General features: G+C 44.8%; 2 protein-coding genes across 6 annotated transcripts in view; one reads left to right on the top strand and one right to left on the bottom strand.

Moving 5' to 3' along the window:
* Positions 1 to 5: 5 nt before the first annotated feature.
* CCDC103 (coiled-coil domain containing 103) lies at positions 6 to 4,137 on the bottom strand. Of its 5 annotated transcripts, none has more exons than XM_029211503.1 (4): positions 3,862 to 3,896; positions 2,262 to 2,413; positions 1,729 to 1,861; positions 6 to 1,053 (listed from the first exon to the last, which is right to left on the bottom strand). In XM_029211503.1, exons 2-4 carry the CDS (start codon positions 2,402 to 2,404, stop codon positions 622 to 624), a joined length of 708 nt encoding a protein of 235 aa, XP_029067336.1. In that variant the 5' UTR covers positions 2,405 to 2,413; positions 3,862 to 3,896; the 3' UTR covers positions 6 to 621. The 5 variants fall into 5 exon arrangements, with proteins under 5 accessions (XP_029067336.1, XP_029067333.1, XP_029067338.1 ...); XM_029211500.1 differs by having other exon boundaries at positions 197 to 1,053; positions 3,856 to 4,137; XM_029211505.1 differs by lacking the exon at positions 3,862 to 3,896 and adding an exon at positions 3,910 to 3,919 and having other exon boundaries at positions 197 to 1,053.
* Positions 4,138 to 4,203: 66 nt separating this feature from the next.
* EFTUD2 (elongation factor Tu GTP binding domain containing 2) overlaps positions 4,204 to 23,700 on the top strand; it is a 32,915-nt gene continuing 13,418 nt past the window's right edge. Inside the window, exons 1-11 of the mRNA XM_029211493.1 lie at positions 4,204 to 4,300; positions 7,340 to 7,448; positions 10,139 to 10,304; positions 10,963 to 11,041; positions 13,364 to 13,439; positions 13,921 to 13,986; positions 14,758 to 14,793; positions 15,930 to 16,020; positions 16,951 to 17,033; positions 19,043 to 19,209; positions 21,643 to 21,767. Coding sequence (XP_029067326.1) covers positions 7,344 to 7,448; positions 10,139 to 10,304; positions 10,963 to 11,041; positions 13,364 to 13,439; positions 13,921 to 13,986; positions 14,758 to 14,793; positions 15,930 to 16,020; positions 16,951 to 17,033; positions 19,043 to 19,209; positions 21,643 to 21,767 — 994 coding nt within the window. The 5' untranslated portion in view covers positions 4,204 to 4,300; positions 7,340 to 7,343. The remainder of the gene's footprint in view (positions 4,301 to 7,339; positions 7,449 to 10,138; positions 10,305 to 10,962; positions 11,042 to 13,363; positions 13,440 to 13,920; positions 13,987 to 14,757; positions 14,794 to 15,929; positions 16,021 to 16,950; positions 17,034 to 19,042; positions 19,210 to 21,642; positions 21,768 to 23,700) is intronic.

Raw genomic sequence — 23,700 nt, 5'->3', positions numbered from 1 at the left:
GGAGTTGAAGGCAACCCTCCTACCTGCACATCTGGCCACCTGAAGATGCCTGGGAGGCTGGCCAGGCCTGAGCTGATGGCTTGGGGTTTTCCCAGGCCCAACCTGCACGGGAACTCAGCCCCTGGAGCTGGAGAAAAATACTGGACCTCAAATGAGGTAGCATTTGATCATTTATTGATTAAATGTCCATTCTGTTGGTTTCCAGTTACAAATACTCTTGTTAAGAGCTATGGAGATCAGTATTAATTTATCATGGAAGATTAACAATTTTGCTTTTTCCTTTTTTTGAGTGGAGGCTATAACTGGTGGTACCGGTGTTTGGTTGGGTGCTCACCCACCTCTCAGGGCCATGGGCTAGCAGACTGGCAGACTCTAAGGGTGGGAAGCAAAAGTCTTTCAACTTCTTGGGCCCTTGACCATCCTGTGGATCTACACAGTTCAGAATATGGAGCCCCCAAGAGGCTGGAGGAAAAGGGAAAATTCAGTTACTGCTTTTGTTGTGAAAATTCCAAGACCAGAGGGAGTTAGGTGTGGGCTTTTCACTACAGTCTTGCAGAGCCCTCGAGACAACGAAAAATGCCTCCAGTGACCACTGGGGGCCTCTGAAGGTAACTGGTCCCATCAGTCCACACGGTACAGCCTTAGCAGCTCTTGCAGAAGACTCTCCTCCTCCTGAAGCCCACCAGGCTGCTCCCCCAGACCCCGCCCCTCCAGGCTGGGGGTGCCCATGGCCTGCAGCTTCTGAAACAAGGATCTGCAGCTCTCTCTCTCCGCATGGCTCATCAGGCTCAGGTTCAGGGTGAAGCGGCCGGTGCTGGCCAGGCTGCGCAGGATCCCCAGCACCACCCACCGGTCAGCTGGCCTCACGTGATCAGCCAGCGCCATCAGCATCTCCCCTAGAAGTCCAAACCCCACATCCATCTGGAAGAGGCGGCCCAGCTTTGGGCCCCCGAGCTGCAGCAGGGCCTCGTAGCGCTCTGACCCACTCCGCAAGTATCGCCGCCAATCACGGTAGAACTCAGCCGAGGTCTCGGGCTGGAGGAGCGTTTTCTCCTGGATCGCAAAGGAAGGAAAGAGAGTACAGAGGTCCTCCAGCTGCTCTGTGACAGTGAGAGTGAGGGGAGCCTGTGGATTTTCATCTGAGCTCTAGTATCACTCTCTGAGCACTGGCAAGGCTGCGGTCCCTGTGGGCCTCATTTTCAGATGAGAGAACAAGGGATGGGATGGGGAGGGAGGGTCCCAAGGAACCCAGGCTGTGATTTGAGACTCTCAGTTGTACCAGACTTTTCCTACTGATGAATGTGGACATAGCCCTGCTCTGCAAGACTAAGTCAGAGTTTACTCTGGGCAGGGCAGGAGAGGGGGTAATTGGAAACCTCAGGAGGAGGGAAAGGAACTCAAGATGAGTATTAAGGATATGACAGGCTGGATCTCCTTCCCGACACTGCCAGAGGATCATAGGCTCTATACCATATAACTCGAGGCAGAGCAACCCAAATCTGATCTGGGAATGGGAACCAAGGACTGACTGACAGGGGCCTGCCGAGCCCACCTTTCTGACTTGTTCTGGCTGGTTTTGGCCTCACCACCCATTGGTTGCTTTTCTTTCTGGGATTGGGGCAGGAACCTGCCTCTGTTGGCTTTACATGAGAAATAAGGAAAACATATGTGTTATAAGAAAACAGGGTTGGAGGTTTAAGGCAGAGAATCCTGCTGGGCCTCACCTACCGGGGAGATTTCAGTGGTTTCATCCTGGGAGGGCCTTCCCTGAATAGTGTGACAGTTCCAGGGCACAGTCCTCTTTCCTCCTATCTTGTCCTTCTGCTCCAGCGGCTTCAGATGTGATGCAAGGACAATACCCCTACAGGCAAGGGACAGAGATTAGGGGATGGACCTAATGCCATCTGTAGGTGTGAGGTGGCTGGACTTTGTGTGATACCGGCTGAACCTGTTGGCAGGCCAATATGACAACGATAATAACAACAACAGCAACAATAGCTGACAACTTTTGAGCACTTTCCATGTGCCAGATATTGTGCTCAGAATCTTATGTGCAATAACATTTAATCATGACAGTGGTTACTCTCTCTTACGGATGAGGAACAGAGGCTCAGATAGGTTAAATAACTTGCACAGGATCTCACAGGTAGCAGAAGGTACGGCCAAGATTGAGCCCAGAATTGTCTGACTCCAAGTGCACGCTCTTATCCACTATAGTAAACCATAACAGGAGAGCCTGAGAAAAGTGGCGGTAAGCCGACCTGAACTCCTCATAGGAAGACACCCTCTGTTCCACTGCCCGTAACTTGGCAGCATTTTCCCGTTTGTACTTCTCATCAGCAGTGAGTGCAGCCTGCAGCTCTTTCTCCAAAGCCTTGAAGTCAATGATGTCATTCCTTTTCATGGCCTGTGCCTGGGAAGGCAAAGGGAATGAATGTCAGCAGAGGGTGAATATCAGGGGTGGGGGGTTGCATCTGGATTCTTTGCCAGCCCACAGAATGACCCCAAAGCACTCTGGTTGTCTAGTCACTTATCTTGAGGGGGGTGTTATAAAAATCTAGTTCTCTATCTTACAGAGGAGGGAAGCTGAGTTGCACAGTGAGGTCTTGCTTAAGATTTGTTGCCACTGAAAATAGTCTTGACTTTCAATTTAGTGCCTTGTCTTAATTTTGCTCTCTGCCTCTGAAAATATTTTTTTAATTAAAGTATAATTGATATACAATGTTATATTAGTTTCAGGTGTACAACATAGTGGTTCGACAGTTATATACATTACAAGATGATCACCACAATAAGTCTTGTTACCATCTGTCATCATTTAAGGTTATTACAATACTATTGACTATATTCCCTATTCTGTATATTACATTCTCATAACATATATTTTATACCTGGAAGTTTGTGCTTCTTAACCTAGTTCATCCACCCCACCACCCCCTTCCCCTCCGGCAACCACCAGTTTGTTCTGTTTTGTTTGTTCATTTGTGTTTTAGATTCCACATATAAGTGAAATAATACAGTATTTGTCTTTCTCTGTCTGACTTATAATATCCTGTAATGCTGTATAATACCTTAGCATAACACCCTCTAGGTCCATCCATGTTGTTTTAAACGGCAATTTTTCATTCTTTTTTATTCTGCCTCTAAAAATATTTTAGCATTGGTGCTTTGGCTGAGGAAGCATTTGGATTTCAGAATTCAGTCCCTTCACATTTCCACATGGACTCACTCTATAGCGAGTGATAGAGGCCCTCACACAAAAGCAGAACTATTGTAACCTACTCTTGAGCCCTGGGATAAAATTCCACTCATTGTTAAATGTCTTTAACGAGGAATGATACTTTCCACCCAAACCAGATGCAGTGACTGAGCAGGAAATCAAGTAGAGGTGGCAGAAGAAGGGGCTCAATGATCCCCGTTTCCAAATCCCTCTGTCCAGCCAGGGCTGGAGCACAGATTCCTAGGTTCTTGGGCAACCTCTTTAGCTCTGCCACTGTACTTCTGCAGCCTCCGCATATCTGAGGCTGATTGACCCGTTCTACACGGAGATCACCTATAGGGGTTCTAGTCTTGGCTCTAGCATTTCCTTATTGTGAGACCCCTTTGACCATCAGACTCCCAGTGCACTACGCTAGATTACGTGGTGAAGTCATCATCAACAGCCCTAGGGCAGGGAAGCTTGAGGTCTACAACCAACCCCGTGCCCTCCCCCTCCACCCCAACATGGGTAAGCTTGAAGACCAAGAAGGAGGCTGGGTTGGCCAGGAACTGAACTCAGGTGTCCTGGCTCCTGTCTAGTTCTGAACCCTTGCCAGTCACTGAATAAATAGAACACCTAATCCTCCTGCCCCCGACCTTCACCCCAGCAGCCAGGGCCCTGGTTTCCTTTCTTTGGGGATCCCCAGTTACCGCCAGACCACGTCTGCTCAGCGTAGACCACGCCCAGCAGCTGTGGTTGCCCAGCAACTGCTCTAACAGCCTGCCCACGTGACCTCCCCGAAGGCCCCCGTCAGGGTAGCCCCGAGGCGCCTGATCAGATTCTCGCCTCCTCGGGCCTTGTTTTCTTTGGAGCAGCCCACGCCTTGGTTTGGGGACCCACAACTCCGCCTCGCAGGTTCCTGTGTCCGCGGCCGGCATTCTTCCGAGCTGGTCCACAGGCAAAGGGCTGTCCTCCGAGGCAGAAACGCGACCGCGGCGCCTGCGGGGTCCTTCCGAACAGCGGGCGCAGGCGGTGCGGCGGCGTTGGACGGAAGCGCGATCTCCGGCGGCCTACTCGGAGTTTTTGGCTGAGCAGCGGGAGGTGAGTTGACGCGGGTCCACGGCATGGGAAGGTTGCTCCTGTGGGATGGGAAATTAAATAATGGCAGATGTAGAGGAGACGTTATATGCTATCTTCTCCTTTCACTTTACAGATGAGGCGGGAAAGGGAATGAAGGCCCTACCACACCGCCCCCACACACACACAGATTCCGGGGTTCCCTCCTGTCCATCTTTAAAACCCTTTCCCGGGGCAGGGGTCGTTCTTGCACTGTCCATGCACCTGCCTCACTCCCTCTTCCAGCTGTGCCGCCTTCACCCTTTCTCTACCAAGCTCTCTCCGTCCTTACTCTGTTTTTCTTGGAGAGCCTGCGTTGTAGCGGGAAGCTGCGGTGAAGTTTGGTACCGAAATTAACTAATTTGTGCAACTGTGGGCAAGTCAGCTATCTTCTGTGTGCCTTGTTGGAGTCACTCATTTAGTCATTGAGCAAATACTGATTGAGGTTCTATTTTGTGCCAGGCACCGTTCTAAGTGAAAAAAAACAGTCCTTGCTTCAACTGTAGTTGGAGAGATGACAGTAAATACACGAATAGATACGTGTCAGTTAATGATAAATGTTAATAAAAATAATAAAACAATGAAAGTGGGGGTTGGAGAATGTGTGTATAGGTGGAGCTTTTTTTTTTTTTTTTGCGGTACGCGGGCCTCTCACTGCTGCGGCCTCTCCCGCTGCGGAGCACAGGCCCCGGACACGCAGGCCCAGCGGCCATGGCTCACGGGCCCAGCCACTCCGCGGCATGTGGGATCCTCCCGGACCGGGGCACGAACCCGCGTCCCCCGCATCGGCAGGCGGACTCTCAACCACTGCGCCACCAGGGAAGCCCAAGGTGGAGCTTTTTTTAGAGTGACAAGGGAAGGCTTCTCAGAGACGGTAACATTTTATATAGTAGAGACCTGGGTGAGATGAAGGAACAAGGTATACATGCCCAAGGGGAGAGCATTTTGGAAGAGAATAGTAAGTGCAGTGGCCCTGAAGCAGAAATGAGGTGGGTTGTTCCATGGACAGCCTTCTGTAAAAATTTCTGCAGTCATTTCATGGGTGTCTTGGGAGAATGAAATGTGCACAGATGTGGTAGCTCTTTGGAAGTAAAAAGAATCTCTATGCATATGAAAGTTTCCATAATAATTTACATTTAATTATTAGTGCTTGGAGCTCTTAATTCTCTATTTTATCCACAGTCAGCACTCAACAGGGGCATTGAGGGAGGTGGCGGGATTAGCCTCATGAAAGAAGTATCAGTATTTCAAAATTAAACATTCTGTTCAGTTAACATTTATCCAGTTTCTACTTAGGTGAAGCGCTGTCTTGGTCATTGGCAGGTGGGCACAAGGAACGCAGGGTTCCTATATTCAAGAATGGCCAAAAAATAATCCTAGCTAACATTTATTGAGCCTAGAACTGTCGTAAATTGTTTACACAGCCTATTTTGCTTAATTCTCATAACGCTTTATGCAATGGGGATTAATCACTTTATTTTCCAATTAAAGAAACAAGCTTGGAGAGGTGAAATAACCTGAAATGCCACAGTTATTAAGTGACAAAGTTGGGATTCAAATCAAGGTCTTCCAATTCCAGAGCCCTGACCATTAACCCACACTCTGGTCTGTTGCCTATTACTGTAAGCTGTAGAGGTGTTGGTGAGGGTAATTAGTACAGTTAACTACCATTCATGACAGAATTAAATGCTGATAAAGACATGAAAGGCTACAGCAGTATAGGAGAGTGAGAAATTGAGGCTATAGGAAGGCTTGAAGGAGGTGGTGTTTGACCTGTTACTTTGAGTAGAATTTCTAGAATTGAAGTGGAGACAACCCACAAAATACTTATTAATTACAAAGAGAAAGCATGTAACTTTACAATGGAAAGGCCCGGTAGGCACCACCATAATCAGTGGTGAAGTTAACATCACCACTGATGGGACAAACTAAAATCATATGCCACTTGTTAGAAGATGCACTGAAAAGAGCACGGCATCACTTCTGTGATACTCTTGCCAAAAAATGCATAACCTGAATCTAATCATGAGGAAACATTGGCAAACTTAAATTAAGGGACATTCTACAAACTCACTAGCCTATAATCTGCAAAAGTGTCAAGTCATAGAAGTCAAAGGAAAGACCAAGAAACTGTTCCAGATTGAAAGAGACTAAAGACATGACAGCTAAATGCAAACATGGAATCCTGGATTGGCTCCTTTGCTGTGCAGGAGATTATTGGAACAGCCTGTGAAACTTGAATGGGGGCCTGTGGGTTAGGTGGTGGTAATATGTCAGTGTTTTCTGATTTTGATGGTTGTATTGTGGTTATGTAGGAGAATGTCCTCGTTTGTAGGAATCACATGCACTAAAAGCAGGGGTTGGCAAACTTTGTCAAGGGCTGGATAGCAAATATTTTAGACTTTGTGGGCCATGTGGGCTCAGTGGCAGCTACTCTGCTCCGCTGTTACAGTGTGAAAGCAGCCACAGACAATATGGAAGAATGAGCATGGCTGTGTTCCAATAATGCTGTTTTTAGAGACGCTGAAATTTGAATTTCATATAATTAATTTTCATGTGTCATGAAATATTATTCTTTTGATTTTTTTCAACTATTTAAAAATAATAAAAAACATCGTACCTTCAGGGCTGTTTGAAAACAGTTGGCAGGCCAGATTTGGCCACAGGCTATAGTTTACCAACTGCTGCACTAAAGTATGAGGAGGCGATGAGACATTGTGTCAGCAACTTATCTGCAAATAATTTAGGAGAAAGAAAGTTATGTGTACTATTTTTGCAACTTTCTGGTATTTAATTATTTTAAAATTAAAATTTGTTTAGTGTTAGAAAAAAGAAGTGGGTGAAGTATATGTAAACAGAAACAGGAGTGGAACAGACAGGAGGGGAAGATACAGGGCTTTGGAGGAGCAGTCAGTGGGTTGATGTAACTGGAGAGGAGACTGTATGAGGGATATGGTCAGCCACAGGCTAGGGCGGAGGCCCTGATTACCTTGCCAGCGTCTAACTCTTCTCCTTGAATTTCAGCATCATGGATACTGACTTGTATGATGAGTTTGGGAATTACATTGGACCAGAGCTTGACTCTGATGAAGACGATGATGAATTGGGCAGAGAGACCAAAGATCTTGATGAGGTAAAACAAGTATATACTTTTTTCATCTCTCTTTTTTAAGAAAGCAATAAAGTAGTAACCATAAATTTGTCTTCTGTGTCTGTGAGTCTGTTTCTGTTTTGTATATAGATTCATTTGTGTTGTGTTTTACATTCCACATATAAGGCACATCATATAATATTTGTCTTTCTCTGTCTGGCTTCACTTAGTATGATATTCTCTGGGTCCATCAACACTGCTGCAAATGGCAATATTTCATTCTTTTTTATGGCTGAGTAATATTCCACCGTATACATGTACCACGTCTTCTTAAATCAGTCATCTGTTGATGGGCACTTAGGTTTTTTCCATGTCTTGGCTGTTGTAAATGGTGCTGCTATGAACCTGGGGGTGCATGTGTCTTTTTGAACTAGTGTTTTTGATTTTTCCATCATCCCTTCTCATTTACTCAAGATGTTCACCCCAGCAATTCTCCCCTCTCTCCCATGTCATTAGTTTTCCCTCTCTACTAGGTCATCCCCATCAGCATACAGATATGCTGTTGTTTCATCATAAAATCCTTTCACGACCCTATAGCCCCCTGTCGTTACCTCCCATTTCCCTGTTTCCCAATGCGGCACATCACAAAAGAGTTGTTACTTGCTGTCTCCAAATCCTCTCCTCCCATTTTCTCTGAATCCAAGTTTTGTTGTTTTGCCTCTCCCATTCCACACAGACTGCTCTTGTCAGGGTCATCAGTGACCTCTGCCCCAGACCCAGTGCTCATCCTGCTTGACCTGTCTGCAGCATCTGGCCCAGCTGATCCCTCCCTCCTTAAAATACTCTCTTCCCTTGGCTTCCAGGGAATCCCCTGGTTTTCCTTCTGTTCTCTGGCCAGTCCTTCTCAGTCTTTGCCGCTGGTTCCTCCTCATCTCCCTGACCTCTTAACTGTCAATGGGCCCCAAGGCTCCATTCCTAATACCTGTTCTCTATCTACACTCACTCCCCTGGTCATCTTATCCAGTATATCAAATCCCTTCTATTCCCTGAGGACTCTCAAATTTGTATCTCCAACCTGGACTTTTCTCTTGAACCTCAGGTTTGTATGTCTAGCTTTCTACTTGGCATCTCTACTTGACGTCTAATATGGCATCTCAAACTTAGCATATCTAAGGCCTAAACACAGAACTTCCCCATCCCCTGTCCCCTGCTTCTGCCTCCAACCTCCTCTTACAGTCTTCCTCATCTAGTAAAGACAGGGCCATTCCCCGGTTGCTCAGGTCAAAAACCTTGTCTCTTTTTTTTCACTCCTACTCTGAATTCACTAGAATACATTTTTTACTCTATTTTTAAAATATATGCAGAATCCAACCTCTCCTTCCATCTTCACAGCTACTCCTCTGGGCATAAGCCACAATCACTGCCATCTCTCTCCTGTATCACTGCAGTAGCCTTCCAACTAATCTCTCTCCTTTTAGTATATCTCAGTATGGGAACCAGAGTGAGTCTTAAAACAAAAGCCTGATCATATTACTCCTCTGCTCAGAACTGCTCGAACAGGACTTCTTAGCCTCGGTACCATTGAGGTTTGGGGCCAGATAATTCTGTGTTGCAGGGGCTGTCGTGCGCTTTATAGGGTGTTTAACAGCATCCCTGGCTTCTACTCACTAGGTCCCCCACACACAGAGCCAGCTGTGACAACCAGAAACGTCTTCAGACATTGCCAAATGTTCCCTGGGAGACAGAATTGTCTTTGGCTGAGAAGCACTATCATAGAGTAAAGTTAGATTACTTAGAACGATCCAGAAGATCCTACATGATCACCTCCTATGAGATCTCAGCTTATACTGTTCTCCCCATTATTTACTGAACTGGCTTCCTTGCTAATCCTCAAAGTTGCCAGCGTACCCTTGACTCAGAGCCTTTGCATTTGCTGTTTCAGCCAACTAGAATGCTCTTCCCCACTTACTTGTAGAACTTACTCTCTCTTCCCTCAGATTTTTGCTCAAATGTCATCACCTCTCTTTTTTGCATTGCTATATTACCAATACCTAGAACAGTGCCTGGCACATAGTAAGTGCTCAGTAGATATTTGTTGAGCGAATGAATTAACCAGGGTGTTTTGGAACATAAAGTGTTATGTAGTAGCCACTTTTAATCATTTGAAAGACTTTTTAGGAGAAGAGGGCATAGCTTTGTTCAGTGTTGCTTGTGACTGTGGGTTTTAATTTATAAGGAGGTGAGTTCGATGTCATTTATGGAGACTCACTTTCCAACAGAGAAACCGGGCTGTCAGTGAGTACTGTTGTTATTGGAAGTATTCAACAGGGACAGGAATACGTAGAGAGAGAGAGTTCATTTAACATGCTGTGTTCTCAGGACACAGAGATGAATAGTGCTCAAAGAACTCCCGTCCTATGGGATTCCTAATATGTGAGGCATAGGGCAATATCCAGAAAAGTGCCTCCAAGCTTGATCCATTTGTGACCAATGGCCTGCACTTAAGAAAGGGTCCATTTGAATCAGGAGAGCCGTCCATACCCATGGCTTACAGTCTTCTCTTTGTGAAGGATCATGCAAGAGTGGAACCTGCCCCACTGATGGTAGCACAGAACTCAAAATAAGAAGCTGTCAGGCATGTGAAGTCATTGCTCTTAACTCGTGTAGTGTATGAGTCATTGCGCAGGAAAAGTGCATGCCTCTTCCAGCCTCCTTCCGTCTCTTGCTTTTAGGTCGATGATGATGACGACGACGACGAGCTGGGAGATCATGATGAAGACCACCCTGGGATGGAGGTGGTGCTGCATGAGGACAAGAAGTACTACCCCACAGCTGAGGAGGTGTATGGTCCTGAAGTGGAGACCATAGTTCAGGAGGAGGACACCCAGCCTCTCACAGGTGAGTCTGGAGGCACTGGGCTGTGAGAGGTGAAATCGAAACTAGAAAACTTCATTTCATAGCCATCAGCAGTCTTGAAAGTTCAGTGAATGAACTGACTAGTTTTTCTTTCAGGTGGTATTTCTGGATTGAGATTCAATTAACCCTGTTTTGATAGTCAACAAAACAGCTTGTTACCAAACAAATAAGTGTTACTTCTTTCTTTATCTAATGTTTGTTTGGGTTCTTGAAGACTGTTTTTAAGTTCTCCCTCTGGTCTGATATGTTTTTCCATCCAAATAATACCAGTTTCTTTAACTAGTCCTCACAATGCTTATTTTCCACTTCCTTAATAATTTTCATTGATCTTCTGGGAAGTAGTTGCATTTTATAAATGCAAGGAGAGATTTTGAACTGACATTGACCTCATCCTATATCCAGTCCCTCTCCCTTCCTCCCACAAAATGAAGTCCAAACACCTCAGTCCACAATTCAAGATCTTTCAGTGTCTCATGCCAAACAGTGTTCCCAGAACTTTCTCAACCTGAGTGGTCCTCGAGGACAACATAAATTGATGTCGTATATCATCCATTCTGAAAGCTCAGACTAATGGAATAGGGCTCTGTATTTTTATGCTTTATGCCTACCTGCACATCACTACTTTTTTTTTCCCCCCTAGAACCCATTATTAAACCGGTGAAAACCAAGAAATTCACTCTGATGGAGCAGACATTACCTGTCACGGTATATGAAATGGAGTAAGTTATAAGGTCTTGCAGCGTCTCTGCACGAATATTGTAGGTTCAGTTTGTTCATGGAGGTAGGAGGTGGTTTGTGGTTGAAGTAACCAGTGGATTTTTGGGGTGGTGGTGAGAGCAGTGGCATCCGTTTGTGCCTGAGTCATTTGGCCGACTTCTCTCTATGACCAGGTTCAGCTCTGTCGCTGCCTGCTGCCAGATCTAGTCTGACAGATTTCAGCTTTATTTATGTATTTATTTATTTTGGTGGGTAAAAGGGCATATCCCTGAGCTGTTTATTATTTATTTAATTTTTAAAAATTGAGGTATAGTTGATTTGCAATGTTGTGTTAGTTTCCACTGTACAGCACAGTGATTCAGATTCTTTTCCCTTATATGTTATTACAAAATATTGAGTAGAGTTCCCTGTGCTATACAGTAGGTCCTTGTTGGTTATCTGTTTTATATATAGTAGTGTGTATATTTTAATCCCCAACTCCTAATTTATCCCTCCCCTCCCCTCCCCTTTCCTCTTTGGTAACCGTCAGTTTGTTTTCTCTGTCTGTGGGCCTATTTCTGTTTTGTAAATAAGCTCATTTGTATCTTTTTTTTTTTCTTTTAGATTCCACATATAAGTGATATCGTATGGTATTTGTCTTTCTCTGTCTGGCTTACTTCACTTAGGATAATAATCTTTAGGTCCATCCATGGTGCCGCGCCAGTGAGTTATTGTGAAAGCAAAAATCTCTTCCTACAATTTGCCAAAATTTTCCTTCAGCTTATATCGTTGCTGAGATATTTAGGCTCAATCTTAACTTTCTTCTTGGCTCTCATCCGGATCTCAGCCATTTTCTCTTCTTCCAAACCTTTAGTTTGGTATTAGAAGCCAGCCTTTGAGACAGAACTGGGTATTATAATTGTCAGTGTTGGGGCCACCAGAGCCTGTTTTGACACGGTATGGTTGCTAAGTGTTTTGGGAACATAACAACTCTTTATTTTGAAAAGGAGGCACAGGTAGGTAGATATGTGTAGAATAATTTAGACTCCTCAAACTGCAAACTGTTTTTGAAAATATTTTCATTGATGAAATGCACTTATAAGGCTCTTATATATTGAGGAGCTTGTGGCCCGTTATTAGATAATGAAACTTTTTTTTAAAAACATGTTGACATCTTGTATGTCCGAAGGAGTAAGGTCCCTTCTGAAATGGTCAGCTCACCTGCCATCATTCACACTTTTTTTTTTCTTTTTTAATATTTATTTATTTGGTTGCACTGGGTCTTAGTTGCAGCTCATGGGCTCCTTAGTTGCGGCAGGTGGGCTCCTTAGTTGCGGCATGTGACTTTCATGTGGGATCTAGCTCCCTGAGCAGGGATCGAACCCGGGCCCCTTGGGAGTGCGGAGTCTTAACCACTGTGCCACCAGGAAGTCCCCCATTCACACTTTTTTTTTTTTTTTTCCCCCGGTACGCAGGCCTCTCACTGTTGTGGCCTCTCCCGTTGGCTCCGGACGCGCAGGCTCAGCGGCCATGGCTCACGGGCCTAGCCGGTCTGCGGCATGTGGGATCTTCCTGGACCGGGGCACGAACCCGTGTCCCCTGTCTCGGCAGGTGGACTCTCAACCACTGCACCACCAGGGAAGCCCCATTCACACATTTTTGAAACAACCTTTCAGTTTTCTTCAGAACTTGCATCACATTCTTCTGTGTTCTCAGTGGTGATTTTTAAAAAAAATCTCCAGTCTTTGAAAGCAGGCTTGATTTTCAGAGCCAGAAGTCATCTGAAGGCTGCTTACCATAAGCAATGCGGATGATAAGCAAGAAAGGCAGGGTTGGTTTTGATCAGGATGGAACTCCTCTGCTCATCATTAATGAGATGAGCTTTTCTTTTTTTTTTTTTTTTTTCTTTGAGATGAGGTTTTCTTGAAAGCCTTGTTAACCAGCTGTGACGGCAGTTTCAGAAGCAAAGCTCCCAAAGTGATTTGAAGTCCCCTTGGCATCAGTGGTATAAATGTATAACATCTAGCCTGAATGTTTTGAACTGAACAGTACTCATGTATGTGTGTGCTGGTATTTGGTTTTTTCTTCTTGCTTGCTTTTCAAATTTCATTATTTTACTGTTGAAATCTCCATGACATTTCACAGGTCGTGTCTCCTCATGAATAAGTCCGTTCCGTTCCCAAAGACAGAACTGTGTAGAGGTAGAAACCCACTTCTGCCTCTGAGCATTCTCCAGTTGGTCTGAAAGTTGTTCCTGGCCGAAAATACCTAAAACACCTTGTACCACCCCCCCATTTGAAAACTTTTGGCGAAGTCCCTTTTGCTCTTTTCCTTTCTCCTTTCAGTTTCTTGGCAGATCTGATGGATAACTCGGAGCTGATCAGAAATGTGACCCTTTGTGGTCATCTCCACCATGGCAAGGTGAGAGAGCTTTCAGCTACTTGGAACAGGGTTGCTCTTCGTTTCTGCTCATTTTTTCAGCCTCAGAGTCACACGTTGGGGTCTGAGGCCATAAGGCTGGACCTCCTCACTCTGGGGGGCCTCCATGCCTATTGTGAAACTGAGCTGTGAAACTCTAGCTTTTCCTGAGCAGCAGATGGAAAGCTAAACCACTTGCATGCCTGAGCCTTGTGTCTACATCTGGACAGAAGAGGGGAAATTGAGCCTTACTCTGATTTTATAAGTTTTCATTTCCTGGGGGATGGTTGTCTAAGAAAGATTTCATCTTTCATTTGAAAATAATCCTGTGGCTTCATTGTTAATTCTTTGCTGTCCCGTAATCCTCCCTGCTCTCTTCTTCCTCTCTTTATCCCTAAATTATGTGGTGTAATGGGAACTGGGAGAAGGGTAGAGTAGATTTTTCTCTGCGGTTTGCAGAACTTAACTTTCTCTTCCCTTTCAGACATGTTTTGTAGATTGTTTAATAGAGCAGACTCACCCGGAAATCAGAAAGCGCTACGACCAAGATGTGAGTAGAAATTCTGTTGAAGGTTTAGGATGAACCATTCAGAATATACAGGGATGGGTGTCTCTCTCCTTCCCCTTTCTTCCACCTTCCCACTCTCACTGTAAATAATGATGCATATAATGTGCTGTTTTATAATTGTAATTTCTATTAATAGACCTTAATAAAATAATTTCAATTTTCTCAGAAACATAAAAATACTAGTGTGCAGTATTTTTGGATGATCTGTTCTGTGCTTGGGATCCCTCCTCTGTTCTGATATATCCTGACTTCGATAGCCTATTCTTTCCTGTCATAGTATTAATAGCCTCTCTATAAATATAATACAATTGGACCTTGTTTTCATGATAAATTTAAGCACCTGTGAATGAGGCCAAGTGGGGCTGCAAGTCTCAGTGCAATAAATGTTCAATCTTGGCCAGATTGACTGTTTTGACGTTCAGGGTCCCATGAAGGCCGGATGTGTCTCCCTGTACCACCGTGAAAAATTCAGTGCATTTGATATAATTTAGCTCTTCAGTCATACCTGGTCTTTAGCGACTTCCTCCACTCCCCAAAAAACCACACACCCAGGAGCATTTTCCATCTGGGAGGGTGCTGGTCTCATTGTCTGAAATTTCTGTAGGGGTACCCTGTTTTCTTCCATCTATTCTCCTCCTGAGGCAGAGACCCTTGAGCTGGGAGATGGTGAGGGAAAGTGATTGATGGTTTGTGTGGGAGAGGAGTCTGAATTCAGGAGGTAATTACAGTTCTTTTTTTTTTTTTTTTTTTAAGCTGTGCTACACTGACATCCTCTTCACAGAGCAAGAGGTAAGTGTGCCTTTGGAAGTCTGATTGTTGTCCACAGCAGGCCCAGCAGTAGTAGTTTTGTACGGAATGTAGAAGAGCTTTACGGTAACATTTTGGTCCATACCACACACCTCCCCACCCTCACTCCCACCCCTCATCTCTTTATCTCCCTGCTTCTCTCGGTCATCCTATGATCTATAACTTGAAGGAGAGCTGGGTAGGCAAACTGTAGGGTGAAAGGGGGGACCCTCCTATCCTGGGCTGGATTTAATTTAGCCAAGTAGGGCAAATGCTAAGAGGTCATGTGTACATTTATGCTGTAAGTTCTGCAGAAGCTAAACATGATTTTTAAAATGACATCGTCCTTAAAATCTGTAACATGACTCCATCCATACGTTGATCTTTCTGGGAGTAGCTTCTCCTGGAGAATGGGTTCATCTGTCTTTGTGCTTGTCTTCTGTATAAAGGAGTGAGCATACATTTTTGTCTTTCCCATTCCTACTGGTTGGCCTTCCTTTCCATCTGGATCTTTGTCCTCCCCTCTAATCCCTTGTTTCCCCCTCTTCTTTATTTCTGTCTCTCTTAAATGACCACATGGAAAGCACAAGAGTGTAAGTACTGTGATTAACCAAAGGAACCTTGAATGGTGCTGGCATATGTTAAGCACTCAACAGATACTAACTATTGTTTTTTTATGTATATGTTGGACTGGAGTTGTTTTAATACTTATTTTCTGTTACAGCTTTTATAATATATTTTTAAGAAAACCTAAAGTGCTGCAGATTGTTTCTTTTTACTTGTACTGTGCTAAATTATTTTTGTTTACAGTGTATGAGGAGGATAAGATTTGAGGACTCTGGATTCTCTATTAAGGTTTAATACTGCTTTGCTAGCTTGTTCATTTTTTTATTTTTACTTTTTTGTATTTGAACCAACTCCCCATCCCGCGCCCCCGCCGCCCCAGTGCTTTTTAACAGGAAGATTGTTCATCTTTAAGGTCATTCTGGTTAGAGACCTAGGTAAAAATCATACCCATTACAAGGAGAGACATCAGTGTAATTTACTAGCAACTGGAAAGATCCAAGAGCAGAATGAATCCCTCCTGCATAGGAAGAAGCTTTGATCACTCTCGCCCTCTTTCTCTCTGCGACTTTCAGAGGGGTGTTGGCATCAAGAGTACTCCTGTGACAGTAGTCTTGCCAGATACCAAAGGAAAATCCTACCTCTTCAATATCATGGACACTCCAGGTAGGACATTCCTTGACTTTTTACCATCAGAACCCTGTCCTGTTTGTTTCTTTTGCTTCCAGAACAGAGCAGAGCATTATGTCTTTGTTTTTACATTCCCTTGCCTTCATTGAGATAATTTTCTTTTTTCACTGTCTCCTTTGCTTCTAACTAGTTAATTAGCCAGCAGTGTGCTCCAGGCCTTCTATTTTGTTCCTCTCTTGACTCTGCTCTAGAAGATTTAAATTTGGGGGAATCTTATTCACTTACTCATTTCAGCCTGTGTCAGCCCGTGCTAGACATTGGGGCAACAAAGCTGAGTTAGACATGGTCCCGGCCTCAGGCAGTCTCAGTCTTTTGAAGGAGACTATGGGAGCACGCACCGATGGCTGGGGGACATGCAGGTTACCATAGAAGCAGCATACCTCACCCTGTGGCTGACTTTCTCTTTGGGAAGGACCAACTCAGGCTTCCCTTTTTTTAAATAGGAAAATTTGGGTTTTGACAGATTGGCCTTCTTTGCCCCATCAGATGCCCGATGCCCTTGTACCTCTCAGCCCCTGACCCCTACCCGCACCCACCAGCACCACCTTGCCAGGAACTGGCTCACGTGCTCCAGGCCCTCCTTTGCCCTCTTTCCTGCTTCCAAATTGTCTTCTGTCCCGCAGAACCCTGTTCACAGCTGATTAGACTGGTTTAGTCTGCGAGTTGAATGTGTTGTGCCCTCCTTGATAAAATGCTTGCTTTATGTTTGGGGGCCTCCTGTATAAAAGCGTAATCCAAGGATGTGACTAACGTAGAACTTGGCACACTGCAGGGAGCTGTGGGGAGAAGAGAAGGCGGTATTTGTGGGTTCACATGCTTTGCAGTGCCCCACAGACCACGTACAAGTTAATCGTGCCTCATCCTGCCACCACACAAGTGGCGACTTACTTGGTATTTGCTTTTCAGGACACGTGAATTTTTCTGACGAGGTCACAGCTGGCTTGCGCATCTCAGATGGAGTGGTCCTTTTCATCGATGCTGCTGAGGGCGTAAGTCTGCGTCAGTTCTCTCAGGACCCCTCTTCCCTGTCATGTTTGCTGCACACAATGGCCAGAGCTCTGAGTGAGCTGGGAATTAGAGAACGTGAGAGTCTGTGGGATTAAGGCTCACCTTTGCTCTAAAATTAGGGCAACAAATGAAAGTCAAAATTAGTTCTCAGTGAGTCCCTCACTCCCTGCCCAGTGAAGCTCACAATGATAGGACCCATTGTCATTCAGAAACACAAAAATGACAAAGGTAAATAAAAGGGAGGGAGGAGAGTTTTAAATGTTAATGAATTTGTCTAAGGTAAAGAGAGATTGGAGTTAAAAGGCCCAAAGATTAGGTAATTTGGCCAACCTCATTCATGTTGTCATCGGTGAGATAGCCAGCACAGGGAGCCAGGGTTACCTTTTTAAAAACTGACTTCATCTTGGAGTAATTTCAAACTTACTGAAAAGTTGCAGTAGTACAGAGAACACCCTCATTTGTAATTCTGTGTCTGTACATGTACATATGCACTCACACGTATGTGTTTTCCCCTTGAACCATTTGAAAATAAAATATTTCAGAATGTATTTCCTAAGAACAAGGACATTCACTTACATAATCATAATACACTTACCAGAATCTGGGAATTCAACGTTGATACAATATTGTTGTACAGATCTTTTTCTGTAGACCTTAGTCAGTCTCACTAATTGTCCCAATAACGTCCTTTATAGAATTTTTTTTCCTAATCCAGGATGATGCATGACATTTAGTTTTCATGTCTCTTTTAATTGGAATTCTTCTTTTACCTTTCTTGGTCTTTTATGACATTGGCATTTTTGAAGTGTATAGGCCATTTATTTTGTAGACTGTCTCTCAGTCAGGGTTTGTCTGATGTTTCCTCATGATTAGGTTCAGGTTATTTGGGGCAGGAATACTGTATCAGCACAGCTGTGTTCTTATTAGTCCATCACATCAGAAGGCCCATGATGTAACCTTATCCCATTATTGGTGATGTTAACTTTGATCACTTGGTTAAGGTGGGTGTACCAGGCTTCTCCAATGTAAAGTTACTGTTTTCCGCCTTTGTAATAACTGATCTGTGGGGCGATACCTTGAGTCTATGTATACATGTTATTCCTTATCAGACTTTACCAGTTTTATCATCCATTGGTCATTCCTAGCTTATTGATGTAATAGTTGCAAATGGTGATTTTCTAACTCTTACTATTTCTTCTATATTTATTGGTTGGAATTCTGTTGTAAGGAAGAGATTTCCCTTCTCCATTTGCTTATTTATTATCCGTATGGATACACGGATTTTTATTTTACTCGGTGGCTTATAATCCACTAGTATCTTTATATCTTTTGATACTCTAGTTATCCCAGATTTGGCTAGTGAGAACTCCTTCAGGCTGGCTCCTTTATCCTTTTGACATGCCCTGTCTTTTTTCAGGCACAAAAAGATGTCCTAGACTCATCTTGTACTTTCCCTGCCCCAATCCTGGAATCAGCCATTTCTCCATAGAGCTTTGGCTCCTTATAGTGAGGACAGATACTTAGAAACAAAGATCAGAGTATGTTCATTGCTACTGGGACACATTGCTTCTAGGACTTTCCACTGAACACAGATAATATACACCCATACGTATCTGTAACTGTTTCTACACATACATATTAAAAACTATTAGCACAGTAGAAGAGAAGAAAAAAATCAATTTATCCTAATACCCACAATTCTATTTCAGCACCACAGCTTCTTCCCAAGCCTTCCTTGGTTCCTTCTCTGGCACTGAGAAACCTGGCTCCCAACATCATCAGTGTATTTATTCATTTCTCAATCCTGCAAGGTCACCTCTTAAAATTCCTGAATCTGCCATTGGGCAAGATACCCTCTGCTTCCCCCCAACAATCTATTTCCTCTTTTCCACATTCTTCATATTTTTAAGTAGCACCTTTTCTGGCTCTGCTCTGGACTGTTCTGCCCTCTTTGCTCTCATCACCACCTTCTGAGCCTTGTATCTCTCAGGTGATGCTGAACACAGAGCGGCTGATCAAGCACGCCGTGCAGGAGAGGCTGGCAGTCACCGTGTGCATCAACAAGATTGACCGGCTGATCCTAGAGCTGAAGCTGCCCCCCACTGATGCTTATTACAAGCTGCGTCACATTGTAGATGAGGTCAACGGATTAATAAGGTAGAGGAACCCTGGGAGTGGACCTCCTGTCCTCGGCGCTCTGGTTTATATAAATCTTAACCTTGAACACCTCTGGGGGCAACTCTGATTCCTTGGCATGCATTGACAAGCTTGTTGGACACAGCTAGAGGCGCATTCTTTGGCTCTGCAGGGATTGACTCCGCCGCCTTGGCCTCGTTAACTCTGCTCCTTAACCAGATATGCAGCTCGCCACACATCCTCAATTTAGTACTGCAGTCAGTACCCTGAGCTCTAGAATCAGTCTCGTCTTCACAGAACCAACCGTGTAAAGTTGGGCAGAGTCCTTAAGCTCATAGAGCCTCAGTTTCTGCTTCTGTAAGAAGGGAATAGTAATATTTGCCCAATGAGATGTTACAAGAAATTAAAGACAGCCAATGTAACACACTTAGCACAGTGCTCAGCAGACAGTGGCTGATTGGTGAGTAATGTTAGCTGCTATTGTCTTACTGGTACAGACTCAGTAAGAGAAGGAACTGTTGGCCTTTATTTCTTGTTGAAGCTGCTTCTCAACAAGATGGATTTGGGGTTTATGAGTGATGGTTGGGCGACCTTAGAATACAGTACCAAGGTGGCTTTGAAGAATAGCTTAAATATAGTTTTTTTTGGCCACACCGCACAGCCTGTGGGATCTTAGTTCCCCCACCAGGGATCCAGTCCGGGCCCCTAGCAGTGGAAGTGTGGAGTCCTAACCACTGAACCGCCAGGGAACTCCCTAAATATATTCATAAAGACAGTTTTATCTGTAGGCTGAAGGATGTACTGGATGACTTTTTGAGGCCCGTTGAAGGACCTGGGAGGAGGCTGTCCTCCTGAGAGAATTCCTCTCCAGCTGAAGATCAGGGACAGTACTCTCGTGGCTGGGGACAGGTTCACCTTCAGACACCCCACCCCTGCCACCCCCCAGTTTGTAATGCTGGTTCTCAACAGGGGTATCTTCTCCCTGTCACTGGAAGGGCTGAGAATGACTGGAGCCCGTATAATGACCGGAGTCCAAAAGATGAAATGATAAACTTCTCTAAAGGGGGGACGGCTTGGACAGGGCTAAATCCTGATCTACCAGAATAGGAAGTCAAGAAGTCACATCTCAACCACCAAACAAGAAATAGCAACATGGGGCTTCCCTGGTGGCTCAGTGGTTAAGAATCCACCTGCCAATGCAGGGGATGCGGGTTCAAGCCCTGGTCCGCGAAGATCCCACATGCCGCGGAGCAACTAAGCCCGTGCGCCACAACTACTGAGCCTGCGCTCTAGAGCCTGCAAGCCACAACTACTAAGCCCACGTGCCACAATTACTGAAGCCCGCCACCTAGATAGAGCCTGTGTTCCGCAACGAAGAGCAGCCCCCACTCGCCGCAACTAGAGAAAGCCCGCGCACAGCAATGAAGACCCAATGCAGCCAAAAAAAAAAAAAAAAGAAAAGAAATAAAAAGAAATAGTAACATGAACATATTATTTAGAAATATCGAGGTGAATGCTCTAGAAGCACCTTTAAAAGAGTTGAAAGCAATTGCCTCTGGGGACCGTAACTTGGGAGTATGGTAGGGGAGTACTCTTTATAAGCCAGTACTTTTATTTCTAAATTAAGAAATTCCAGGGACTTCCCTGGTGGTCCAGTGGCTGAGACTCTGCGCTTCCAACACAGGGGGCCCGGGTTCGATCCCTGGTCAGGGAACTAGATCCCACATGCCGCAACTAAGAGTTCTCATGCTGCAGCTAAAAAGATTCTGCACACTGCAACTAAGACCTGATGCAGCCAAATAAATAAATATTTTTTAAAAAGAAAAGAAATTCCGTAAAGCAGGGTGTCAGAAAGGCTAGGGTTGTGGATTTGATCCCTGTGTACAGCTGGTTTTGTTATAAATGCTAGTGAACTTGGGGTGCTGTGGCTTCTGCATGGCTTTTAAGACCGAACGTTTTAACGTGAATTTGTAAAGCAAAGCCAAACAAGGCAATAAAGAGTAGGGCAGTGGGAGCAGGGGCAAAGTTGCTTTTTCTCCATTCATTCATTCATTCATTCATTTACTTACACTGGTGTTTCTGTTTGTGAAATTGAGATTTCTCTAAAACGTTGGATTTCTCTAATCTTATCACATTAGATTAGTTTCCTGTGTTCCAAGGTCTTTGTCTCTGTCCTCCAAGTTTCCCCTTGCCCAGCGCAGTTAACTTCTTAAAGATCACGCAGAATGTTTCCAGCTCTGGGAAATCACTTTGTTACTGGGGGTTAGGGTACAGCTCCATCATGTCACTTTCTTGGACCAGGCTGTTGGCAAAGCTGAGTGTATTACGCAAGCCCCTTCTGAGGGTGAGGGCTGGAAAGAAGCTGTGATACTGAGTCCCTGCGCCCTTCACCCTTGGCATCGCGCCGGCATTGCTGCCCAGCTGGCCCTGCACTCACGGCTGTCTCTGTTTCAGCATGTATTCCACTGACGAGAACCTAATCCTTTCCCCGCTCCTGGGCAACGTCTGCTTCTCCAGCTCCCAGTACAGCATCTGCTTCACACTGGGCTCCTTTGCCAAGATCTACGCTGACACCTTTGGTAAGCTCTGACTGGCAGTCTGTCTCTCCAGCTTCCCCAGAGTCATGTGTGCCTTTCCTGCTGAATGGCTTAGAAATGGGCTTCATGCCAGAGTTCCCTGTCGGAGGGAGGCATTTTATCAAGTGTTGTCTTCACATCTGGGCCTCTTTTTGGCACCTAGGCTCCTTCCTCAGGCTAACTGCTTTCCAAACAATAAATGAAGGATAAAGGTGCCTGGGAAGAAATGGGTGAAGAGGGAGCTCAAGTTAGGAATAAGAATCTCTCCTAGAGTGAAACAGATTTTGTCAAGAAGGAATTATGCATGGCCCCAAAGCCATTCAGGCCTCTTTCTCAGAGATGGAATTTCTCTCACCGGTTGTGCTTCTAGCTGTCTTTCCAACTGTATCCAGGCAGAAGTTTTGTAGGCCCACTTGAGAACTCCAGTTGGATTTGCAGTCCAGTGGAATGATTTTATAGGCCCCTGGAGCCACAACACCAGAACCCTGGGACCAGCTCCCCAACTCTCAAGAGGTTCCCGTGCGCTCCACCTCTGTGCCTCCCCAGTTCCCTCAGATCTAGTAGGAACCATGTCCTGGGTGTCAGTCTGCAGCCTGTGTGTCTGTACTTCCTCACAGAGGTCTTTGTCACCCCCATTTTTGGAGCTGAGGAGACAGGCTCAGTGAGAGGCCTCGCGGCTAGTCAGCACCGGTGCTGGGGCACCAGTGCTCTCTCCAGCCACTGGTCCTGCCTACTCTAAAACGTGGAAACGTTTGCTCTGGTGAACATAATGGACCAATTGAAACTTGGTCTTTTTTAAAATACGTACATATTTACTGCATCCTTATTTAGAAAAGTGGAAAATACAGTAAAATGTGAAGGAAACAAAATTCACCCATAACCTCATTACCATAACCACTGCAAACATTCTGAGATAGTTCCTTCTTTCTCAGTTCAGTGTTTTACATAAAAGAGATCATATTTTATATATATACATATAGTATAATAGCATAAGGTAAATATTCACTTAGCATTAGATCACAATAATTTGCCTATTAAAATTTATTGATAAAAATGATTTTGTGGGGCTTCCCTGGTGGCGCAGTGGTTGAGAGTCCGCCTGCCGATGCAGGGGACACGGGTTCGTGCCCCGGCCCGGGAAGATTCCGCATGCCGCGGAGCGGCTGGGCCCGTGAGCCATGGCCGCTGAGCCTGCACGTCCAGAGCCTGTGCTCCGCAACGGGAGAGGCCACAACAGTGAGAGGCCCGCATACCGCAAAAAAAAAATGATTTTATGTAACTGCCTATTGGTCCGCTGTATAGATATACTATAACTTATTCGCTTTCTCATCATTAGACATATATTTTGGTTGTTTCCAAATGGCTCTTTTTTAAAAAATGTATAGATGGACAGACAGTAAATGAAATTCACCTGAACAAAGTTCCAGGTTATGTTTCTGAATGTTCTTTGTATCAACATATGAAGCAAAATCCAAGACTGTTTCTATAATTATAATGTATTGACGGTTCAGCTTCTGACTGAAAATGGCTCTGAGCCTCAGGAGAGATTATTACTCACCCTTGGAACCCACTGTTAGTTTCCGAAGAAGCCAGCTGTGAGCCCCAGCATCATTATGAAAAGCCACGTATGGACTTCTAGAAAGTCAGCACTGGAAGGAATCAGAGATCACTGAGTCATTCCCCATTGTTTTACATGTGGGAAAACTGTGCCCAGGGACACAGAACTTACTGATGGGGTTGGGACTAGAATCCACTTCGGTGCTTTTTTTATCACATCATCCTGCCAAAATTGATACCATGTCTTCTTACTAGGAACACAGGGTATGATGAATAATCTCTGACTCCTGGGAACTTCATCCAGTGGGTAGACAGAATCCCACAGTGATGAATGACAGTGTAAGGTGGTGTAGGCTTAGTGCCTGGTGGCTGCCGTAGG

Source organism: Monodon monoceros, unplaced genomic scaffold, assembly GCF_005190385.1.
Source record: "Monodon monoceros isolate NGI ecotype Baffin Bay Population unplaced genomic scaffold, NGI_Narwhal_1 Super_Scaffold_9, whole genome shotgun sequence".
NCBI lineage: Eukaryota > Metazoa > Chordata > Mammalia > Artiodactyla > Monodontidae > Monodon > Monodon monoceros.
Note: the sequence above shows the minus strand (reverse complement) of the source record. Positions and strands in the feature narration are given on the sequence as shown.

Bases quoted from the DNA above. Each gene is read 5' to 3' on its own strand.
- CCDC103 (XM_029211500.1), bottom strand. From the start codon at position 4,137: ATGCCGGCCGCGGACACAGGAACCTGCGAGGCGGAGTTGTGGGTCCCC. The intron at 2,414-3,855 runs GTCGGGGGCAGG...TTGCCTTCCCAG, and splicing joins CCCTGGCTGCTGGGGTGAAG to GCACAGGCCATGAAAAGGAA. The intron at 1,054-1,728 runs GTAGGTGAGGCC...TTTGCGATCCAG, and splicing joins AAACCACTGAAATCTCCCCG to GAGAAAACGCTCCTCCAGCC.